This window comes from Chinchilla lanigera, unplaced genomic scaffold (genome assembly GCF_000276665.1).
Source record: "Chinchilla lanigera isolate Chin_1 unplaced genomic scaffold, ChiLan1.0 scaffold00069, whole genome shotgun sequence".
NCBI lineage: Eukaryota > Metazoa > Chordata > Mammalia > Rodentia > Chinchillidae > Chinchilla > Chinchilla lanigera.
In genome coordinates, this window is record NW_004955470.1 from 1,043,634 (window position 1) to 1,065,852 (window position 22,219).

At 49.9% G+C, this 22,219-nt stretch overlaps 1 protein-coding gene and 1 long non-coding RNA gene across 5 annotated transcripts in view; one reads left to right on the forward strand and one right to left on the reverse strand.

Moving 5' to 3' along the window:
* Nucleotides 1-22,219, forward strand: part of Pax8 (paired box 8) — a 56,418-nt gene that overhangs the window by 27,408 nt on the left and 6,791 nt on the right. Inside the window, exons 3-10 of one of the 3 annotated variants that reach the window (XM_005400581.2) lie at nt 3,711-3,876; nt 5,706-5,906; nt 7,104-7,192; nt 7,506-7,631; nt 7,917-8,092; nt 12,174-12,294; nt 12,750-12,956; nt 19,794-19,895. In XM_005400581.2, the coding sequence (XP_005400638.1) occupies nt 3,711-3,876; nt 5,706-5,906; nt 7,104-7,192; nt 7,506-7,631; nt 7,917-8,092; nt 12,174-12,294; nt 12,750-12,956; nt 19,794-19,895 (1,188 nt within the window). The remainder of the gene's footprint in view (nt 1-3,710; nt 3,877-5,705; nt 5,907-7,103; nt 7,193-7,505; nt 7,632-7,916; nt 8,093-12,173; nt 12,295-12,749; nt 12,957-19,793; nt 19,896-22,219) is intronic. The other 2 variants (XM_005400576.2, XM_005400577.2) reach the window with 2 other exon arrangements.
* Nucleotides 8,858-12,734, reverse strand: LOC106150302. 2 transcript variants are annotated; one of them, XR_001237035.1, is made up of 3 exons: nt 12,282-12,734; nt 10,133-11,762; nt 8,858-9,475 (listed from the first exon to the last, which is right to left on the reverse strand). It is a non-coding gene; the product is annotated as an uncharacterized LOC106150302 (long non-coding RNA). The 2 variants fall into 2 exon arrangements; XR_001237034.1 differs by having other exon boundaries at nt 8,858-11,762; nt 12,282-12,715.

Sequence of the window (22,219 nt, forward strand, 5' to 3'; positions counted from 1 at the left end):
CTCTTCCTGGCTCACACCTTCACCCCAACCTGCCTCTCGCCCAGCCAGGGGGCTCCTACTCATTGCTGGCTTCCGACCTCAAGGCCCACCAGCCCGCAGAGCAGCACAGAAAGGGGCTCAGCGCAGAGGTTGCCAGGCCCTCCCCAGGGCAGGAAGGAAGGCTGCACCCACCTCTGGGCGTTTGGTGGTGACTCACTGAGGAGAGTGAACTCCCCCACACCGGACGCAGGGAAGACAAAAGTCCTTCCATTACAGGGACTTACTTCAAAGCCTCAAACCATAGGCAACCAGCAGCTCTTTCCAAATTCCCCTTCCTGCCTGTCCTACAGCCACAGTAAATGTCAAATTCGTCAAAGCACCAAGACCTTAAGCATGGAGTTTTTCCTCTACGTTCTATGAAAACATTTTCATTTGGTTTCCTCCAAGTCATTCCTCCCTGCAGTTTCCCTCTGAGGATTTAAGGGCCCCCCAAGCACCTAGACTGATCTCTTTCAAGGGACTTCATGCAATAATTCCCAATTTATCTAGCTGCATCCCCTAAAAGCTTTTAAAAGTTCCTTGAAGCCCAATATTCTTGTCTTGCGCAAGGTTGTGTTCCCAGCCCTTTGTAATTGAGTCATCATGGATGCTTGGTTAATATGTGCTGAGTTGAAAAGAAGTGAAAATCAAACTACAGAAATAGTATTCTTACAAGAAGGTGGAGGGAGGAAGGGAATACGAGGAGTTGTTCTCTTGCATTTTTTTTTAACCAGCCGTTGACTACCTAAACCAGTGTTTCTCAGTGTGTGCTCCCGGCCTAACAGAATTTTCACCATCTGGAAACTTCTTAGAAACACGGATTCTTGGTTCCATCCAAGAAGTATTGGTTCAGAAACTCAAGGCATTGAGTTCAGTGATTTCAAACAAATCAGATCTCTCAAGTGTTTCCAACACATGCCCAAGTTTGAGAACAAGTGCCATAGTCCTATAGCCAAGCTCAGGTCATAACATGCAGCCACATGAATATTAAAAATCAAGAAAACTTTACATTCATATCGAGATTTTCAGCTAACCATGCATGTCATCTTCACCCGCATCTTCTTACAGGTCAGTAGCAGGTGTAACCAGAAATTTGTTAAGCTCCATTCAGTAGCTACAAATCTTATGGTTGAAAAAAAAGCAAAACAAAACAAAACAAATAAAACCACTTTCTCAAATGATAAGATTAAATCAAGTAGAGACAAAGGAGAAACCTATAAAATAAAGCCCCAGAGAACTCACAGTTCAGGGGCCAGAGATGGGACCACAAAGACATTGGAGATGTGGTAATAACCTTCAGGAGGGTTCCTGAAGGATTGAGTACCTAAGGATATCAAGGAGTCCTTCCTCACAATTAAGGCAGTAGCCTGTACATCTTGCATTGGAGAAATAGGGCAATAGGATAGTTCCCCCACCAAAGGAAAAATATTCAACTCATGCCCCCAAGAAGTTGTATTTTTTTAAACTGCTAAAGGGAAGAACCCCCAACTACAAGATCCCTTGCTTTCAAATAGAGATTATCTTATAAACACCTAGGCTGGGTGGACACAGCAGCAAAATTTCTGGGAAATGGGAACAAAATTGCACCCTAAAGGTCTTGCCTGCATGTGGGTAGCTGTTTGGCACCCTCTGATGTTCAGTATTTGGATGAAAAAGAGCTGAGAAGATGCATGCTGGTAAGTGGTGCATTCCACAAATGGTAGTGTAGTCAGTGAAGGGGACAGGGGAACAGGCTCACGCGTGGAGAGGGGTCACTTAGCTGCCATCTGGAATATGATGAAAGCCCCTCAGACAACACCAGCTCCGGTGGAAAAGCGTTCAGTGGGACCTGGAATGTGAAGCTGTACCCAAGTTCACCCAGTGGCCTCCACCAGGACGATGGACCGTCATGTCCCTCATGCTGGATGTTTAGCCAGCGGGTATTTCTTCCTGCCTTTCTGCCCAGGGCAGAAGCTTATAGGCCTTTTTTGTTTTTAAGGGAAATTGACTGTTCTGCAGAAGACAGCTTGGGCCCCTGAGGAGACGTTTCGAGGCAGATCTGAATGTGCTAAGTCAGTGGGGGATAATGGGCACTGTGTGCCCAGCAAAGCCACTTCCCACGCTCGGCCATAAATAGTCTTAACTGGCTCACATGGAAAACCTGTGTGACACTTCCTTCCCCCCTGCTGCTCCCTCTCACTTCCATCCCCCACCGACCCAGGGTTCTGATCACCTCCCAGCCAGCTCCCCCAAATTACTGCCCTGGTGTGAAAAAACACTTTTCATACCTAAGCCACAGCACCTTCAGCACACGTGTGCAGGGCCAACCCCGTGCTTCCAAGGCCAGCTCTGGCCACAAAATAAGGGCTCCCTCCAGAAACTGCACTGAGCTGAGCCCTTAATGTTGGTTAGGTCCTGACGCCTCATATAAGTCATTCAAATCATATAAATCAAGTCACCCAAAGTCTCCACATGTAGTTCTTCAGTGGGAAAATAAAGATCTTTGTCCTGAAATTAGCCTGACATAGTTCCAGCGATTTTATAGAGCTGAGTATGTTAATCTCATAGATACTTTCCCCCTTACCTTGAAGCCTGCACATATGCTGTTCCCCTGCCTGGAAGTTTCCCACCTGTCCTCTCTTGGCTAGCACCTCTTTGCCTTCAGTCTCAATTTAGACACTTCCAGGAACCCTTCTATGGGTCCCTGACCGGGTCCACATCCCCTCTCCAGATTCCCATAACCCTCTATGTGCCCCAGAAGAGGTCTTGAGAGGTGTGCATTGACTGCTTTCTGGGCTGGGCTCTTACTGTCATAAACTCTGTGAGACCAGAACAGATATCCAGTCTTATCCAATCTGCCTTTTTCACCTCAGCATCTGTCTAACCTGCTCCAGTGCCTGTCATACACTAGACACTCAGTAAATAAGGGTCTGACTAGATGTATGAAACACAGACTGGGGCCAGAGGGCAGAGGCCAAGTTGGAAACACAGCTAAAACTTGGCTTATTTCATGGCTTGTCTGTGTGCTGTACAATTTGCCTACAGTGTGAGGTAGCAGTCCTGGTACCCCCTTGGGTACATCCTGGTGAGGTCTCTGCTCATTGTTTGCAGGGTTCTGATTGTTAGAGGAGAACAAAACCTTCGGGGTCACTCAGGTGGGACACCCCCAGACAGGTTCTGTTCTACTCTGAGCCAGCTTAGCCAGAGGAGCTCTGCTTCTATTCTTCTGTGTTTCTGATTATGTTTTAGAATCTGCCTTGGGTTTAAGAGAAGAAAGACAGATGGGAAAACTCTGATTTCACCCTGTGCCCTCATTTTACAGAAAAGGAAAGGAATCCCAGGACAGAGACGGGATTTCTTCCCCAAGGCCACCTGGCTGAGTATCAGTGTAGAAGGACTCTGAGTCCTCCCCTTTTACATGCTTTTTCAGAGGGAGGAAGAAGATGGGGGTTGATATTTGGGGTGAAAGGCTGAGGGTCTGACTCAGACTCAGTCTTCCCTGATCATGATGTACCCATCTGCAGCCATCATATAGTTGGGGGATATAAGGTCTCCCTACCATCCATGCCACAATCCCAAGGAAGTGAGAAGCACCTGCTCAAGAGCTCACAGTCATGGCCACACACACACACAGCACCCACACTCATGGCTACTTCTCACCCAATCTCCCTGCTTGGCGCTGACAGCTGTCCCTGGGAATATTGTCATTTTAGGCCATGGAGGGCTGAACCAGCTGGGAGGGGCCTTTGTGAATGGCAGACCCCTACCGGAAGTGGTCCGCCAACGCATCGTAGACCTGGCCCACCAGGGTGTGAGGCCCTGTGACATCTCTCGCCAGCTCCGTGTCAGCCATGGCTGTGTCAGCAAGATCCTTGGCAGGTAAGCACGAAATTCACCACACACCACCTGCCCCATGGGGCTTGCCTTCTGGTGGGAGAGATGCCCTCATAGCCACAAGCCCAAGCACCCTTCTAGAAACTATGGGTCTGCTCCTAATATCAAGCTATGGTCCTGAGAACTGAACAGGCTGAGTGGGTGGGCCTCCTCTTGTCACTGCTCTTCTGCTGTTCTGCTATAGCTTCCTTCCTCTGTTGTCTATTTCTTCTTTCTTTTGGTTCTTCTCTCTTTTTACTTCCAATCCATGTGGATCCTGCCATGTACTCCTGAGGCAGGAGAATCCTTCCCAATGGTCCTTTCCCCACTGAGAGCTGGGAAAATGAAATCACTGGTGAAGAGACAGTCAGAGTAGGCTCTGAAGTCTGAGAGCTTCAGGAGGAATGTCTAAGTTTGGGCATTTCCCTCAGTGTCTGCCACAGAAGTACTAGGGTAGTTTGGTAAAATTCAGACTCCCAAGTCCAAGCAGCTCCTCTGAATCAGTTTCTCAGGGGCCAGGGCCTGTATGCTGTGATGCTTATGAAGTGGCCAGGCAACACTTAGGAACACTAAGGATTGAGAACTGTCAATCTATAGCTCCAGCCATATCCAGGGAACCTTAACTTAAACAATAATACAAAATCAGGGTCTAGGCTCCAGCCCAGAACAATTCAGGAAAATAGGCCCAAGTTTAGTTATAGTGCTGGTCACCTGTCCTCCAAATGATTCCAGTTCTCTGCATCTAGGGCTGAAAATGGCTGACCCAAAGATCAGGCAGGACCACATGGTCTCAACCTCCACATAGTCCAGCCTGCAGAATTAGAAGTGACCCTGCACCAGAGCACTCGGGTCTTTGACTCAGCTCCATGCCCCTGTTCCCTTCTTCCAACCCATGTGTAGACACAGGGGCTGTGCATGAACCATGGAAAGGCCTGGCTCTTTGCCTGATTCAGTCAGGGAAAAATGTGGCCTTTTGCTGGGGTCAAGAACAGGGGACTCCCGAGATAGGCTGTGAAGTCCCAAAGAGATGAGCTCTAGATGCCAGTAGCAAGCAAATGGAGTTTTAAAGAGCTCAGTATGGCAGAAGAGAGCTAAGTGCTTCTGCAACCAGGAAGGAGGGTATTGCGTCCCAGGCCAAGGGTCTGTCAAAGCAGCTAGTTGGTGGGGGAGGGAGAGAAAGGGGAAGAGAGAAGGCCAGTTTAAAGGGCTGGACCTGGATAGGGATCTGGAGGCTAGAACTCCAGAGTCCAAGAGGAGGAGGTTCAACTTGAACTACGTGACCTGCAGACACGAGTGAGTGAGGTTGAAGGATATGGCTCAGACTCGGGCAGGACAGGGAGCAAAGGTGGACCAGCAAGACAAGGCAAAGGCCCAGTGACCCCAGCTAGCTTCTCAGGGAGCGGATAAACTCAGGATGGCCGAAAGAACCTCAGTTGTGCTTTAGCCAAGAGAAACTGAATAGAGGAAACCACCTCTGTGAACCTGCAATTCCCACGGCACCTAATCCAAGATGTCCTTTTGTGCAAGGGACATCTCTTGTGTCTCACTTGATGACCCTGTAAATGCAGATACAGAGGACAGGCCAGAGGGATGGGAAGGACAAAAGCCAGGGGAGAGCTTTTTTAGCCAAGGGTGCTGGCTTGGCCCCAGTGTAAACCTACCCAAGCAAGGGAAACAGGCAGTTCTGGGAACGTAGTGTTTGAGGCCAGCCTCAGGGCCTTCTCGCTCTCGTACCCCTTTCCCAGAAGCCTCCAAGGGCAGAGAGTTTCTGGCTAAGTCCCTCCCCGAAGACCCCACCTGCTTACTGGGTAATTCTCCGGGATTCTCTATTGGAGTAGGTACTACGAAACTGGCAGCATCCGGCCTGGAGTGATCGGGGGCTCCAAGCCCAAGGTGGCCACCCCCAAGGTGGTGGAGAAGATTGGGGACTACAAACGGCAGAACCCCACCATGTTTGCCTGGGAGATCCGAGACCGGCTCCTGGCTGAAGGTGTCTGTGACAACGACACAGTGCCCAGTGTCAGCTCCATCAACAGGTGAGGGACAGAAAGCCTCAGGTTTTAGGGAGCACCTTGAAAGAGACCTGAAGAAGGGCCCAGCTGGGGTGCAGCAGGTGCTGGAAGGGCCTTAAGCTGCAGAGTCAGGCAGGCACACGCGCAGGCCCACTGACGTCACCTCTCCCTGCCCACACACCATGGTGTGCTAGCTGCAGCTTCCTTCCTCAAACACCACATCCTCCTTCCCTTAACGAAAGAATCCTCTTGACTTCAACTTTTCTTGACACCTCACCTGGCCCTCATTCGAGCATTGAAACATTTGTTTAGCCCTTGAATTATTCACACACTACCTCAATCAATCATTTACTCATGCATTCATTCACACAGAATTCACTCCTTTATTATGAAGTAGGCCCTGGAGACACATAGGCCCTGTCCTTGGGGAGCTTACAGTCTAATGGGACCACAGACATGAATCAAGTACCCACACAAACACCTCAAAGTCCCACCAAGGAGAGGAACAAGAAGGTATGTGATCTCGCAAAGGCTAACTTGGTTTAGGGAGGTTAGGAAAGGCTTCCTCTATGCAAGAAACAGTGAGTAAGAGTTAACAAGGTGAGAAGCGGGGCAAAAAGAGTACTGAGATAGCATATGTTAATAGGTTCTTTTACAGGAAGCTGAGAGTCACTAGGCAGAAAGGGAATATGAGGTACATTGAGGTAGGCGATGACCACAGAGCCCGCCCTTTAGGGGTTGGTGGCCATGTTACCTATTCTTGCCATTCACCAATGAGCAATGGAAAACTCTTGGCAAATTTTAAGCAAGAGATTGACATGCATTTCAAAAGCCCATTGTGGCTATAATAACATCAACTGGAAAGGGTCAAGAGCAGATGGGGTGATCAGTGAGTGAGCCTAGAAAGACAGTGTTGGTGATGGTGCACACCAAGGTATTGACAACGGGGTGCAAAGAGGAGTCAACCCTGGAGAGATGACCAAGGTCAAACCCACAGAACCTGGTGATGCGTTTGACAGAGAATCAAGGGAAACTGATATAGTTCTGCCTTGAGCAACTCATGGTCCCAGTCATGAACCGAGGACACAATGATGGTGGACTATATGAGTTAGAGCAGCCTTGGAGATACTCAAGTGAGATATCAGAGAGGTGATTGGTCTGGGGCAGCCACAGTCTTGTTTCCTTCCCCTTTCTCTATGGGCCTTTCTGCTCTTCCTACAGAATCATCCGGACCAAAGTGCAGCAACCTTTCAACCTCCCCATGGACAGCTGCGTGGCCACCAAGTCCCTGAGCCCGGGACACACACTGAGTGAGTGCTGCGGCACCTGGATGCTCACACACCCCTCACACACACCCCACCCGTGTACCACACAGACGCAGAGACACATAAACACACCCAGGAACTCAGAAGCCGATGCGTGGGCTGAGCTGTTACAGTGCGATAGGGCCCAGCCTGGCTTCCTAAGCTGCTCACTGCGATGTGGAGGAGGGGGAAACTCTTCAGACACCTTGACCCTGAGAACCTCCCCACCAGCCCCTGGAGCACTGACTTCCACCCCAGGCACTCTGAGAGGTGTCACCCCCACATCCTGACCCTTCCTCTCCCTCTCCTCCCACTGCAGTCCCCAGCTCAGCTGTCACACCCCCGGAGTCACCCCAGTCGGATTCCCTGGGGTCCACCTACTCCATCAATGGGCTGCTGGGAATTGCTCAGCCTGGCAACGACAGCAAGAGGAAAATGGATGACAGTGAGTGTCATGAGGCACAGGTGGGGAGCTTGAGGGGGTGGGTACAGGTAGGCACTGTGCACAGGCTTTGATGGAAGAAGCCCCTCCCTTTATTGCCCAGGACTTTATGAGGGCCTTGCCAGTCCCCACGTGCACAGTCACGTGCCCTGTCTCTTAACTGGCCATGCCCCAGGCACAAGCATCTGGGCCTTTCCCTCCCTCCTCAGCTGGACTGCTGCTTCATGTTAGCGGGGAGGGGGTGGTTGATAGGTTCCCTGAAAGCCTTCTTCCTGTCGGGGGCACCAGGTGACCAGGACAGCTGCCGACTGAGCATCGACTCGCAGAGCAGCAGCAGCGGGCCCCGGAAGCACCTTCGCACGGATGCCTTCAGCCAGCACCATCTTGAGTCGCTTGAGTGCCCGTTTGAGCGACAGCACTACCCGGAGGCCTATGCCTCCCCCAGCCACACCAAAGGCGAGCAGGTGAGAGGCCGGGTATGGGAGGTGAGCAAGAGTGGGCCAGGGCGGGATGGAGGCAAGCTCTCCTCAGGAACCTGGCAGCAAAGCGGTTAGAAGTTGCTTCAGTGGCTCAGGAGCCATGTTCATGTAGTCCCAAGCCTGACACAGGCTTTATTTTACCAGATGCCCTGGCCTCCTTCCTCTCCTCTCTACCCTCTTGCCTTGCCTCACCTGAGATTTTGCAACTGGCCCTTTCAAGAAGGTGCCGTCTTTCTGCCATCAGGATAACATCCCATACTGTGGAGTGGTGGTTGAATCTTCCCCATGATGACTGCCTCACCAGGCTGCTCCCCTGGCACACCCCATGAACCAGCATTACTCATGTCCCCAAGCATGCCGGCCTCGTTCACACCTCTCTGCCCTCGAACATCGTGTGCCCTCCTCAACGAATACCTTTCCTCCCATTCTCTGCCTGGAAAAATACCACACAATCGGTATGACTCAGCTCACTCACCCTCTCCACCAATCTGTCTCTACCCCTCAGACATGACTCATCCCTCCCATTCCCGGACCCACATGCCCCTCACGCAGCTCCTAGTGACTCTCATGGCACCTCTAATAATGTAGTGGACAGAGCGTGAAGGCAGCGGACTTCTTACAGATGGGCCATCCTCTTGAGGCATCTTTATCTCCAGCACCTAACATTGTGCTTCTCTTTTCATAGCCACTTAATCAGGGTGTGTTGAATGGATGAACAGATGAATGAGTTAAGAAATCCAGAACCATAAATCACAAGCTGTACGAAGCTTTTCTTTCCAGTGCTCAGCACAAGAGAAACAGGTTCTAGTGGGTTGGCTTTTGTGAAAAGGTGACGGAGAGGTGAGAGGTCCCTTTCTGAGGCCAACAAAATCGCTACAACAGTGACAACCACTGAGCTCTCAATTCATTATTATCTATCCATGGTTTTGGTGTCTTTCTCCCCCTTGTTCCACCAGATGAACTCGCTAAGGAGTATCTAGGGTGTGATCCATTGCTCCCTTTGCTTATACTATCATTTTATCTAGAAGTGAGGCCATCCTAAACGTTCACCTTTAAGTTCTGAGTAGGACAATGGCATTGATGCCAATAATCAGCTGAACTACTGCCAGTGACTGGCTGGGCTGCTGGTCCTGTGCCAGCCCCTGCAGCTGAGCAGGCAACCTGCGTCAGCGATTTTATCAACTTTGGCTGTGAGAGCTACAAGGGGTGCAGAGAAAGCTGGCCATCAGCGAAGCCGGGGGGAAGGCCTGGGTGTTCATCCGAGTGAGGACAGGCTCCAGGAGGGATGTGGGGCCTTGGCAGTGCACCTGCAGGAAACCTTCTCTGCGAGAGTGAGCCTGCAAAGCCCATGCACCAGCACCAGCCACCCTAGGAGAATCAAGAAAACTTCTGATGAGACCCTGGGCACCTGCTGGGTCCCAGAGCCATTTCCTGGCTCCACCCATAAGCCCCCTAAAGGACCTTCATGGTTATAGAGAGCCCCTGCACCATGCTGGGGGATACACACATGGTGAATCCTGGAATGAGAGGCTCTGAGAGCAGACATGAGATCTTAGAGACCTCAGTGACCACCTACTTCCTTGTTCCCATTCATGTGGTGATAACTTAAGGCGAGGGCCTCAGGCAGCACTTGGGGAAGCAGCTCTTGGCAGAGCTGAGGTGTGGGAGCCCTGGTGTCATGCAGATGGATCGACATTTACCTGTCTTAGCATTGGTGTCTCCATGTATTCTTGTTTGAAGACAACAAAATGAAAGCATTTGGAAACCCCTGAACTGCTCCAACCCCTCTCTACTGAGGAGGGAAAAGGAGGCCTCATGGTTATCTTCTCCCTCACTCATTCATTCACCTGACTGGGTGGGAAGGGGCACAGAGAACCCAGCCTGTGCCAAGGGCTCATTAAGTCTAAGCCCTTGCCTTTCTATCGCTGGTGACTGACTGTGCTGCCTCAGTAACGTGGTGTTCTCTCATCTGGACACTGGAAGGCCCTCTGGCTGAGGAGCCAAGAAAAACGCACAGATACTCACACCTGGCCTCAGCACGGGGCAAAGACACCGGCTTCTTGCTGGGAAATCAGCTAGGGGAAAAGTGTTCCACAGAAACGTCAGGTGGCCTCATTCCTGGTTGCTGTTTTATCACTGGGCATAGTTAGGAGTCCTTATACCTTTTCTTCTTGTATTTTACAAATCTATCAAAATTAACAAAATGTGAATATTATGATGACAGAGTTCAAAAATTTGGCAGCTTCTGACTCTTCCCATAATCCTAAAATATCACCTGTCATAACCACTTTTTGAGCATCTGTTATCACCAAGCATTCTGTGCTGAATGCTTTATATCAGTATTGTACATAAAAATCTCATTTAATCTTACATCAGTCTTGGGAAGTAGATTCTATGATCCCCCTTAATACAGGTGAGAAAAACAACACTCTGGAAAGTCAAGCAGACTAAACCTACTTGGCCAATCATTATCGAAGCAGAACTTTAAGTCACCCAAGTTCTGAAAGTATTGTGCCACTCTGTCCCCAATTCAAGTTCCGTCCCAGAAAAACAAATCCAGGCATCACGGTGCTATTTACACCATTTAATGCAACATCCCCAAAATGTTAGAGTATAGAAGTTTCTTTTTTAAAAAATTTTTTTTCTGAATTATGTGGAACAGAAATTGAATTTTTGAGTAAATATTTTGATATTAAATCCAACACATCCATTGGCATTTTAAACTTTCTTACACTCTCTAGAAATTAGGTATTTTGTTCAATTTCATTAAGCCAGGCTCTCAGCATCTCCACTCTGCCTCTAAGTGGGCCTCCTCGGAAGGCACAGAACCAGAGCACCATTTAGTCAGTAATTGCTGCTTCATGCTGATGATGCCCTGGTGGCCTTCAGAATAGACTGCAGCTTCCAAAAGTGCCCGGCATGCAACCAAAAAGTGCTGTGGCTCCTTGGAGAATCCAGCTCCATGGAAATCACTGAAAGCGATTGCCTTTAATAGACCTATTATGTAACCACAGAGCATTCCTTGATTTCAGTTTTCTACACTGTTTCATACAGTGCAAAGTTGGGGGGGTGTGTGACCTGTATGTGGGGAATGCATTGTGCTGTCCCTCCCTGATGGAAGGGAGTTGTGTGGGGGGTATACTCCTGCTTTTAGTTGACTAAGTTCTTTCTTAAAGAAACTCTGTAGGTCATAGCCATGCTCATGGTAGGGAAAGTCCATTGGACTCTAGAATGAGACCTTACTGAACAAAACCCACAAGCACTTGGTAAAGAGGTTTTCAAACAAAATTAACTCCAAGCTACTGGTTTGAACTCACAAGCTTCTATTTGCTTGGGTTTGTAGTAGGAGAAGAAAAGAGACATCTATTCTATGGACTGGCGCTTCTGAAATCCTCGTTGCTACATACTGAACGGGACTTTTATCTTCTGTGGTTCAGGCTCTGGATGTACAAAACAGACATCTTTCTCATCCATGTCACAGGGCTCCTGAGGGGACCTGATGAGAATAACTGAGGCAAAGCCTTAACGTCAGCTTTTCGCTGTCATCCGATTTAGGGCAGCAGCTAACAGCAGAGGCACTGAAGTCTCAGTCCCAGCTGCACTCCTCACAGGAAGGCGATGAATTTCTTGACCTCTCTGTGTCTGCATTTCCTATCTGGAAAGGAATAAATTAATAGTTGAGCCAAGGACTTGAACACTCCTAGGGATGCCTGTTCAGCCCTTGGCACTGTCTTGTACTCTAGACCCAAACTTTGTGCAGAGATGACAGTGGCTCGGTCCACCTAAGTCATGGTTCTCTAAAGGACACGCGCCATCCCAAACACGGCTCCCAGGCTGCCAGCCAAACTTGAACTCTGGGACTGGGAGAACAGGGTTTTGAGTTGAACAGAAACCCATTCAATATCAAGCAGTGCCGAGAATGAACAGGAGGAAGGAGATGAGGAAAGGAGCTTCTCCAGGGAGATTAGGGTCACCAAGTCCAAAAGACAGGATACGGGGTATGCAGGAGGACCGGGTGCTCCAGGTCCGGGGAACTCTGCCCTGCTGACTTCCCTTTCTTTCCCAGGGCCTCTACCCGCTGCCCTTGCTCAACAGCGCCCTGGATGATGGGAAGGCCACCCTGACCCCTTCCAATACGCCCCTGGGGCGCAACCTCTCGACTCACCAGACCTACCCTGTGGTGGCAGGTAGGACTCCCAGGGGCTCCTGGGCCATCTCCACCCAGCTGTGAGGGCGGGCTGGAGGGCCGGACAGCAGAGCTGGCTGGCTGTCAGGACAGCGGTGCAGGGGCCCTGGCCCGGAGACCGGAGGCGGGCTGTACTGGCTGTGCCTCGAGGTGGGACCAAGGGCAGTGCCTTCAGTCCTAGGCCCGCCGCCGGGTCTCCCGGCCCCTCCTGCTGGGCAAGCTGGGCACTCACGCTGCTGCCCCTGCTCTGCGCTGGAGAGGGCACGGCGGGGGTGGAGCCTCGGCTCCCCCCCCACCTGAGAATCACCTGTAGCCCCAGCTCTGCCCCGCCCCAGCTGCCCGGCCTGCCCGCCCCGCCCGCCGCACCCCTCCCCACATCTCATGGCTTGGTGTGTGCATGTTCCCGCCCCGTCATCTCACACCCCTCTCTCCTTGTTGTCTCCCTCCCTCCGGCAGATCCTCATTCACCCTTCGCCATAAAGCAGGAAACCCCCGAGCTGTCCAGTTCTAGCTCCACCCCTTCCTCTTTATCTAGCTCCGCCTTTTTGGATCTGCAGCAAGTCGGCTCCGGGGGCCCAGCCGGCGCCTCGGTCCCGCCCTTCAATGCCTTTCCCCATGCTGCCCCCGTGTACGGGCAGTTCACGGGCCAGGCCCTACTCTCAGGTACGACAGGGACGTCCCGCCGTGCAGCGCCGCGTGGGCGGGGGGGAGGTCCGCAGTGCCAACCCAGGGTCCCCTGTTTTGGGCTGAGCCCCTCCTATAGCCCCTTGTCCTATCCATCGCCAGCCACCCTGTTACCTACTTAGTTCTGCCGGTGCCGGGCGTGGGTCCCAATGTCTGCGAAATTCGGCATCCGAAGGGGCAAACACTTTTTTGGGGGGTGCCATAAAGTGGGGTGCACCACCCCAAGACCCCACGGAAGAATAGCGACTTTAAGAGAAGGTGCCAGGTGCTATGATGTGGGACCACTCGGCCTCGGCTAGAAAGCAAAAGAGGAAAACTGGAGGCAAAAAGGCATTGGCCTTTAAGCCAACTTCTGCATCAAATTCCTAAAAAAGAAATGAAAATCTGGGCCTGTCCGGCCTCCATAATGTAGCTATCTTCATACCCAGCAGAATGACAGCACCAGTGAAGGACGCCAGGGTTTTTCAATATCACCTCAGAGTGACTGGACAGCTTGGGGCGGGGGGCCCACAGGAACCTCATCTGCTTCAAACCGTGGAAAGCTGTAAGCAAATTAGGTGTTTATGGAGCAGACTCTTTCCTTACACTATGGAAGAAGCAGCCCCAGCAAGGAGGCGGAGGGCCTAACCAAAGCCTGGTTGGGAACATGGTGTTCCACAGGGTGAGGGCTGGGCCTGCACCCCAAGGGTCAGACTTCAGGTACAGCCTAGCAGAGCTGAGTCTCACTAATAGATGGACATTGTCTCTCCAGCCAGGGCTTTAGTAACTGCTGAAAGAGTCAAGGTTTGGTCCGGACACAGGCAGAGATCTCTAACAGTCTTCAAATATCTGAAGGGTTTCCATAGAAATGAGACTTTGGCCTGAACCCTGAAGGGGTCCAAGGACTGAGGGAGGAAGTGAGATAGCTTTTAGTTTGGCATCAGTGAAGCCTACTTCATGTTAGAGTTGTCTCCAAGAAGTGTGGGTCTTTAGTGATAGCTGATTCCCCTCGGCCCCCTGCTCCCTACCTAACCACCTTGAGATGCTAGAGCAGAGGCCAGTGGAGGGGGGCAGGGCCCCGGTACAACCAGGAGTCAGACAGGCCAACTGAAACAGTGGTTTGGGACATGTTGGGCCATGCAAGATATCTGGTGTGCTGCCCCAGAAAGCCCTTGGACTTGGAAACCAGTGCAGCAGAGAATCAGGACCTCTGCCAGCCCAGAGAAGCGCAGGTCCTCTGATGCAAGTCCATGGTACCTTCCTTATAACCAATGGTAAATTCTTTCTGTCTGGCACCTCGGATTGTCTCACTAACAGATGGATATTGTCCTGGCCAGCCAGGGCCTGAGCAATGGCTGAAAGCGTCAAGGTTCTCTTCTCTGTGCATCCCTGTCTAATGCAGGAGGTTCTCTTGGTAGAGGTGGACACCCAGAGTGTGGGCAGAGGGGCTATGTTCAGGGGTCTGAAGCAATGAAAATGTTGACTCAATTTGAAACTTCAAGAGGACGAAGTCAGCAGAGAGAGGTCACTTGTTTTGACCAAAGTGATTAAAGGAGAAAAATCTGAGCTGAGTGAATTTGTCAGGCCCAGGAAATGGGATGGGGGAGGGTAAAGGGAAAGCAAGGAGAGGCGCTTGTCCGCTGTGGGGTGGACAGGCTGCATCACAGCACGCTTGTGTGTCTTGTGGGAGTGGCAGCCACGGCTGGGGTCTGCGGCCATCAAGTCAGCCATGAAGGTACGGTTGAAGCACACGGTAAAGGGAGGTCTGGCAGGACCGGCTGAGAAGAAAGGGAAGGACAGGCAGCCCGTGGAAACTAGGGTGTGAAGTAGAGTTGCAGTAGCCCAGAACGAGTGCCTTGACCCTTCTGCACCCACACTGTCTCCCTGTGTCAGTCTTTTAAGGCTGCAAGTATCCCTGTCAACATGCAGTCAGGGTGATGCTTCCAACTTCTGTCAGCTGCTAATTTAGTGGACAAGCCCACTCTGCAGCACAGCTACAGGACTAGGAAGTCATCCAACCCATGGGACAAAGCAGTGGAAGCAGATACCAGGTGGTCACCAGGCAGCTGACAGCCAAATACACAGCACTGGATGTCCTACAGGCAGGTGGTCTCTAAAGCCAGGCTCTGATGATGCTGAACTGCCAGTGTGAGGATCTCTGAAGTCCAGCGCTGGCTCAAGGGTGGCAGATTCAGCACAGAGGGAGGCTTTTAAGAAGAGCAAAGAGTGGGCAGGCTTGCAAGGACTTGGGTCCAGGCAAATGGCCAAGATGAGGAAGCAAGTCAGGACTATAGTTCACTGAGCTGAGCCCAGTCCTGCAACTCAGGGACAAGGCAGATGATAGCTATGTCCCTGCTGAGCCTGAGATGTTGGCCTGGAGCTCCATACAGACTCTCCACCTGAGGCTTCTGGTCAAGATTGGACCTAAATACTTAACACATGGCTGGCCTCTGGAGGGAGGGATGGGAGGGTAGGGAATGACAGGTTGGGGGAAGGTTAGGAAGAGAGTGAGCCCAAGAGTCTGGGGACTACAATCTCTCTGCGGGGGGAAGAGGTAGATGTAAAAGGAAACAAGACCAAATAACTCCTAAGAAGAGCTGCAAACAAGGACAGAGGAAGGAGGACCCAATGAGCTTTCGTTTCATAATCAGCTCAGCTGTAACCTCCATGAACCTTCCCAGCTCCCCTCCTCCTTATGACCTGCTAAGACCTTCCTGCCATCTCCAGCAACTCCTTTCCCTGCTTCATAGAATTTCTCTGAGTCACTTTCTCAACCCAGTGGCTCTGATAGCAGCATTTCCAGCTTCTCCCCAGTCATCCAAGCAAGAGGAACCCGTAGGGTTTAGGAAATAATCAGATGGCTCCTAAGACGCCTCTCGGTTCCCTTCAGACATCCTGGGGTGGATTCCCACACACTGGCCATGAGAGTGACATCAAGGCTGTCCTTGTCCTGGCTGCTCCAAGGCTGATTCCAGCTCAGCTGATCAGAAAGCTTGGAGTTAGGTTTTATCATCAAAGAGTCCATTATCCTCCTCCATCCTTTTGTCCAAAATTATATTTAGTCCTGCCAGAGAGACTTCTGGGTTGCCATAAATTCTCCTTGCTATCAGAAGAAGATAAGGAATTGAAAAGAGGTTACATAGAGGGCAGACATCAAAGGGGGCAAGTGAAATAGTCTGAAGTCACTTCTACTCCCTGAATTCTCCAGCGCATGGCTTTCTGGTGATGCTCTCTACTACTACTGAGATTATTTACCAGTCGCTCTGGGGTGCTAGGGTTTCTGTAGAGAACACCACTTTACATCCACCCAATGGGGCCCAGGTCTATGTCAACTTCTTAAAAATAGGCCCATGTTGGAAGTTTTTTTGAGTGCAGAGCAATGCTAAATTTTTGTGATGAAAACCTCTCTAAAACCAGAGAGGTGGGTAAGAGGGCATGTCAGGCCATGACGATGGAGTATCGCCAGCTCATGGCTTCTGTTATTTTGTTTCTGAGAAGGATGCAAGGTTCTTGGCTTTCTGGAAGAAATGTTTTTTTTTCCAGGGCTGGTAAGGAAGCCCAGACTCTCATGCTCGTTCATGCTAGGCAAGCGCTGCACTACTGAGCTCCATCCTCAGTCCAAGAAATCATTTTTCAAGGAGTCAGGACAGAGTTAGGGCAGAGTGTTAGGACAGACGGTGGTAGTACAGTGTGGAGCTGTCCTAGAGAAAGCTTTACTGGAGGGTGGGTTTCATGGGGGGAACCCTCAGGGGTCTGCTCTGGTGTTTAATTCAGCAATCTCTACCACCTGGCAGAAAATTAGGGACTAAAGGGAGATAAAGATTAAAATCTCTGAATACAGGGACAGGAGCCCAGAAAGTCTGTTTGCAAGAGCAAGGTGCGGGCAGAGCCCAGCAGGTGGACTGTGGATCAGGCTGTGGCCCGAGGGGCAGAGGAGGGAGTCTGTGCCCTGGAACCTTGGCTACTAGCTTCCTAGCTCAGAAAGCCCCAGGGTCAGGTAATAGAAAGTGATCATTTGTGGCCAGAAAGGAGGGGAGTTTGGGAACACAGGCTGCCGGGACAGAGGAGCCCTGGGGAGCACTGAGTCAGCACTAGCAAACAGATGGCCAGAGAGCTGAGATTCATGTCCCACTGCACACCCCCAGTCTTGGTAGACACAGATGCGGTCTCAGAATTCTCCACGCAGTGCACCAGGAAGCCCCCCAATCCACCTGGAAAGAAGGCAAACCCGTTATAATCTCTCATCTAAATTAGGTTCTCATGTGACAGACAGGAAAATGTGATTTGGAGAAATTGATTTGTCCCTCATTCATAGTCTGGCTTAAATGTAGATTCCCCTCCTTCCCTCCCTTCCTCTCTTTTTCCATCCCCACCCCCACCCCTGGAAGTAGGAAGTAGGGGGTAAAGAGGAAAGGAGAAGATACCAGGCCTGAACCAGCCACCACCCTCCCAGATCTCTTCCTACCACGCCACCATCCACCCCATATCTGTACGGCTTCTGTCACAGACCTCATGTCACTCCTTTCCTCTCAGGCCCCAAGGCCTGGCTGGGTGCTTCCCCAAAGACGAAAAAGGCTAAGTGTGAAGGCTGATCACATTGTAGTCACATTCACTTGAAGCTCTGCTTACCCCTTGGCATAACTTCGGCCTGTTTCTCCTTCTACTTCTAAGTATACTAAAGTTTTCTTTTCCTAACCTGTTTTCTAGCCCTTCGTTTGTTCCTCTCTCCACCCTGTGTCAGGTGAACAGCACCCACCTGTAGAATTCCAGTGAGTTCCACCCTGTTTTGTCCAGTACCAACTATAGCTGGACACGGCAATAAGTCAAGCAAATTAGAGGGTGGTGTTCAGCATTTCAAAACCTTCATGCAGTTTTAAATAATGCACACTGACAGCTCTTTTCAAAGAGGACTTATTTTATAAGAGTTTCGCTAACATGACCAATTCCAGAATGTATCAATTGTACTAATCAGTGTTCATCTATGGCATGAAACCCTGGGTTTGAATTATGCTAATAATAACCTGAGAGTGATAGTAATCAAGTGTGTAAGGTTACTCTTCTTTTTACCCATTTTGACTACAGAGAAAACAGAAAACAATCTGAGCTTATATAACTGCCTGGTCTAGGCACATGTAAAATTAGCCATAGAAGCAGAATAAGGACGCTTAGACTCTTCCCTCTAGAGGAAGGGCAGAAGTTGCTCATTGACCCCTTTTGCTTAGTTCCAAATCTCAGCCATAACCCATCATGACTTAGTTCTGGGCCTTGATTTCTGCTCCATCCCCAAGTGTTTAGAAAAGTGCCTGGGTATTGTAATTACTCTATACACATTTTTTGAATGAACTGATTGTCCTTGGAAATCTCCAGAGAAAGAAGTAAGGAACCAAAAGTCATGGTGGTATTGACAACTTACAGGGTTTCATGGGACAAAGCTCCCATCCGCATTACCAGGGACCCCTCCAAGGGGACGAGGTGTGGAGGGCCTGGGTAGGGGCATAATGGGAAGAAAGCTGGATAAGTAGTGTTGTAGAGGAGTAATTTTGCCGCTACTTCATCCCCACTGGGGACACATGGCAATGTCTGGAAACATTTTTGGTTGTCATGGTGGGTAGGAACTTCTAGTGGAATCTAGTGAGTAGAGGCTAGGATTGCTGCTAACCATCCTACAGTGCACAGACCAGGCCCACAACGAAGCTCTCACCAGCCTAGATTGGGATTGAAGAAACTCTAGAACATCACCAAGAAGTAGGATGATCAAATGACTCATCATTCAAACTGGAGCATTTGGGAACGAAATGGGTGTTGTTAATAAATATGCTAGGACATGTGTCATCATCTTACCAAGAACTTTGGGATTGAGGCACAGTCTGACCTGGAGCTGCAGAACATAAGGGTGATGGAAGAGAAAGAGGCAAGGGATCCTGGTTGTTGGGTGGGGGTCAGTGAAGAGAAGGTTGCCAAGTCAGGTGGTATCTCCTAAATGTGAAGCGTACACTTCCTGACATATTGAAGAGATAGAGCCAGGAAGATGTGATCTTTACAGAGCGCATTGGTGTCACTAAAATGTGAGATAAACCTGTTTATCTCAGGTAACAGATACCTGTTTTCCTGAAAGTGATTTTTATTTTTTATTTATTTATTAATTTATTTATTTATTTATTTTCAGAAAAGGAGTTGACAGATGTGTGGCTCATGGTCAAACATCTGTCAGCCCTGTCTCCTTTTAGCCAGTAGGTTCCCTGTCCCTTGTAACTCTGGTAGATTCTATCTACCTGGGAAGCCAGGCCAAGGAGTAGGATTCTCTCCCTGGCTCCCTGGAAAAGGGTGTAGTGGTTGATTAGAAATGTCTGCTACAGGCCCAGACAAGAGGAATAGTGGGCCAGAGGGTCACACACCTGCCACCCCTTCACCAGGCCTTATTCTTACGTCTCTGCAGAGCTAGAGTTGAAAGGGATCCTCAGAGTTAAGTGATCTGTAGTGCATTTATTTCAGTCAGCTGTCCCTTTTGTTATGTTGGGTTGGAGGATAAGGAAGACTGGAAGACACAGCCCTGTCTCCAACACATATTTTTGTGAGTGACTAAAGTAACGTGTAAATGAAGCCGCTGCAGGACAGGGAAGGAAGCAGGACTTCAATAGAAAGTGATCCCTGCATGGTGTCTTCCTCCTGCCGGACAAGACAGGAATTTGGGCTCAGAGAAAGAGGGAGGGAGTTCAGAGAATGGCTTTGAAGAGAGTGGGAATAGCAAGAGAGAAGACTTGCTGGCCTCAGGAGAATGTGGCAATAAGCGCAGGAAGTCCCCATAGGCCAACTGATGACTCTGTTGTATTTTTTCAGGGCGAGAGATGGTGGGACCCACGCTGCCCGGATACCCACCCCACATCCCCACCAGTGGACAGGGCAGCTATGCCTCTTCTGCCATCGCAGGCATGGTGGCAGGTAAGGGGAAGGTTGGGCAGGAGGGGAAGTCCTATAAAGAGCAAGTGTTGGAGAGAGGGGGCAAGTGGGAACATGAGGCAGGTTGTGTCTCATTCGTGGTCTTCCCAAAGGGCATTGATCAGGCAGACGCCTTCTTATAAATACCTACAGAAAATGCTGCAGGGCCATTCTGGCTTCTTTATTCATCCCAGCTCAGTGCTCTTCTTCCCATATCTCTCACACTCCCCACCATGAAGAAGAGAGAAGGGCAGAGACAGACCTAATTTCAAATCCAACCTCCTCCATCTCTTCCACCCATTCACTAAGTACATTCAAACACTGAGCCAAACGTGAGCTCAAGCAGCTCATGGTCTCCCAGTGACTTCACCCTGATGGACCTCAGCTTCCCTTTCTGAAAGATCAGAAGTGAACAGTGGTGGTGATGAAATGATTGAAATATATTGCCCTTCACCTCCCACATTCACGCGATGCCCATAAGCGGAATACGGTTCCTGGGGATTCTGGGGATTCTCTAAAATATGGGAAGAACTGAGAATGTTTTCCCTGTCGTTATTTGACTGCCCTAGAATGCTTCCTGTCAGTCTTTCAGATTTGTCTGTCACAATCATCCAGTGGTCAGAATGTCAAGGTCCAGACAATAGAGACAATGGGAATTTCTTTGGGAAAATCTCACTTTTAGGAGCCATTTGGGTAAGGATCTTGGGATGGATGGGATAGGAGTGAGCTATTTCCACTATCCAGCTAGGTCTTGGGGCCCGGAGCTTTGGACAGGGCTCTAGGCTGAGGGCAGGTGTGCCCCACATTCCAGGGCTGGGCCAGCCTCCCTGACTGCCCCAGAAACTGGCTGCCTTCACCCAGGTCTGCTTCCCCATGACAGGGGTTAATTTTTGCCAGCCACCCACTGTAGGTACCCAGTACAGAGGCAGGTGGGCTGAGCTGTCCTGGGCAGAGAGAGAGAGAAGAGGGGGGTGCTCAGTGCTCCCTGGGAACCTGCTGAGCTGGCACTTGTTGCTGCCTGGTTACCGTGGCGATGTGCTTAATGCAGCGTTGAAAATACAGAATACTGACTCCTCTCTCTCTCCTGGCTCCAGACTCCCTCCCTCCCTCCCTTCCTCTTCTGGACCGTGAAATGAGATTGGTCAAGATAAAAAAGGAAAAGATTCGGTTATTTTTTTAAGAGTGTGGATAATGGGGCCTCTCAATCAAAATCCCAGACTCCAGTCGGCTCCCCCCACCCCCTTCCACCCCCTCCACCTTGCCCTGCTGCCCGCTTAGAGGAGGAGGAAGACATAGAAAGCACAAAGCTTGGCTCTTAATTATGAATCATTCCCTGAGGGCAGGCCCAAGGTAAGGGGTTCCTGGGACCCAAAATCTGACCTGTGAGGTAGCTGGAAAGCTTGGGGCTTTCGTCAAAGGCCCCCAGGTTGTTTCCAGAAAGCCTTCATCCCAGTGGGTGCTGGGAAGAAAACACACCACACACACAGACACACACACACACACACACACACACACACACACACACACACACAGAACTACCACATTGATTGTAGTGAATCACAAAAGGGAGGGGCTTTGCCTTATACAGCAGATAGACTCCCAGTCAGTTGCATGTAAATTCATTTTCAGAAAATGCAACGCTACTTAAATGAATTACCTGGTTCCTAGGAATACCCTTGTGCAAATGACTTCTTAAAGGCTCTTATTGTGGGAAAATTATGTGTCCATCTCTTACCACTGCTTGTGATCTCCCAGTTAACTGAAATGGGAATTCCCTCAATTAAAGTAAAATAACTTGATGAGTACCCGCTGCGTCCATGCAAGGTGCATAATAAATGCTTAAAGAAAAACATACCAATGGCATTCCACATGATCAGTTGTGGAAAGGAGGAAGTGATTATTTATTATCCACTTCTGCATGTCTAGCCGTTTACACATACAACTTTACTTCTCATCTAATCCTCACTATAAGACTGAGAGGCTGATATCATCCTAGTTTTTTGTTGGTGGTTTTTTTTTTTTTTTAATCATCCCAGTTTTACAAGTAAGGAACTGGAGACTTAGAAAAGCAAAGTAGTACTCTCAGGGTCATAGCCATGCTAAATTCTGAGTTGTTCACACAGGTCTTTTAATTTCAAATCTAAGGCTCTTTCCACTTCACCGTCCTGCCTCTCCCCATATTAGAAATAAAGACAAAAACTATAGAAAAGCAACACAGGAAAAAGACCAGGACAGATTTCTCATATCCATTTGCCTTCTGTTGTTCTAATCTCTCTCTCTCTCTCTCTTTCTCTCTCTCTCTCTCTCTCTCTCTCTCTCTCTCTCTC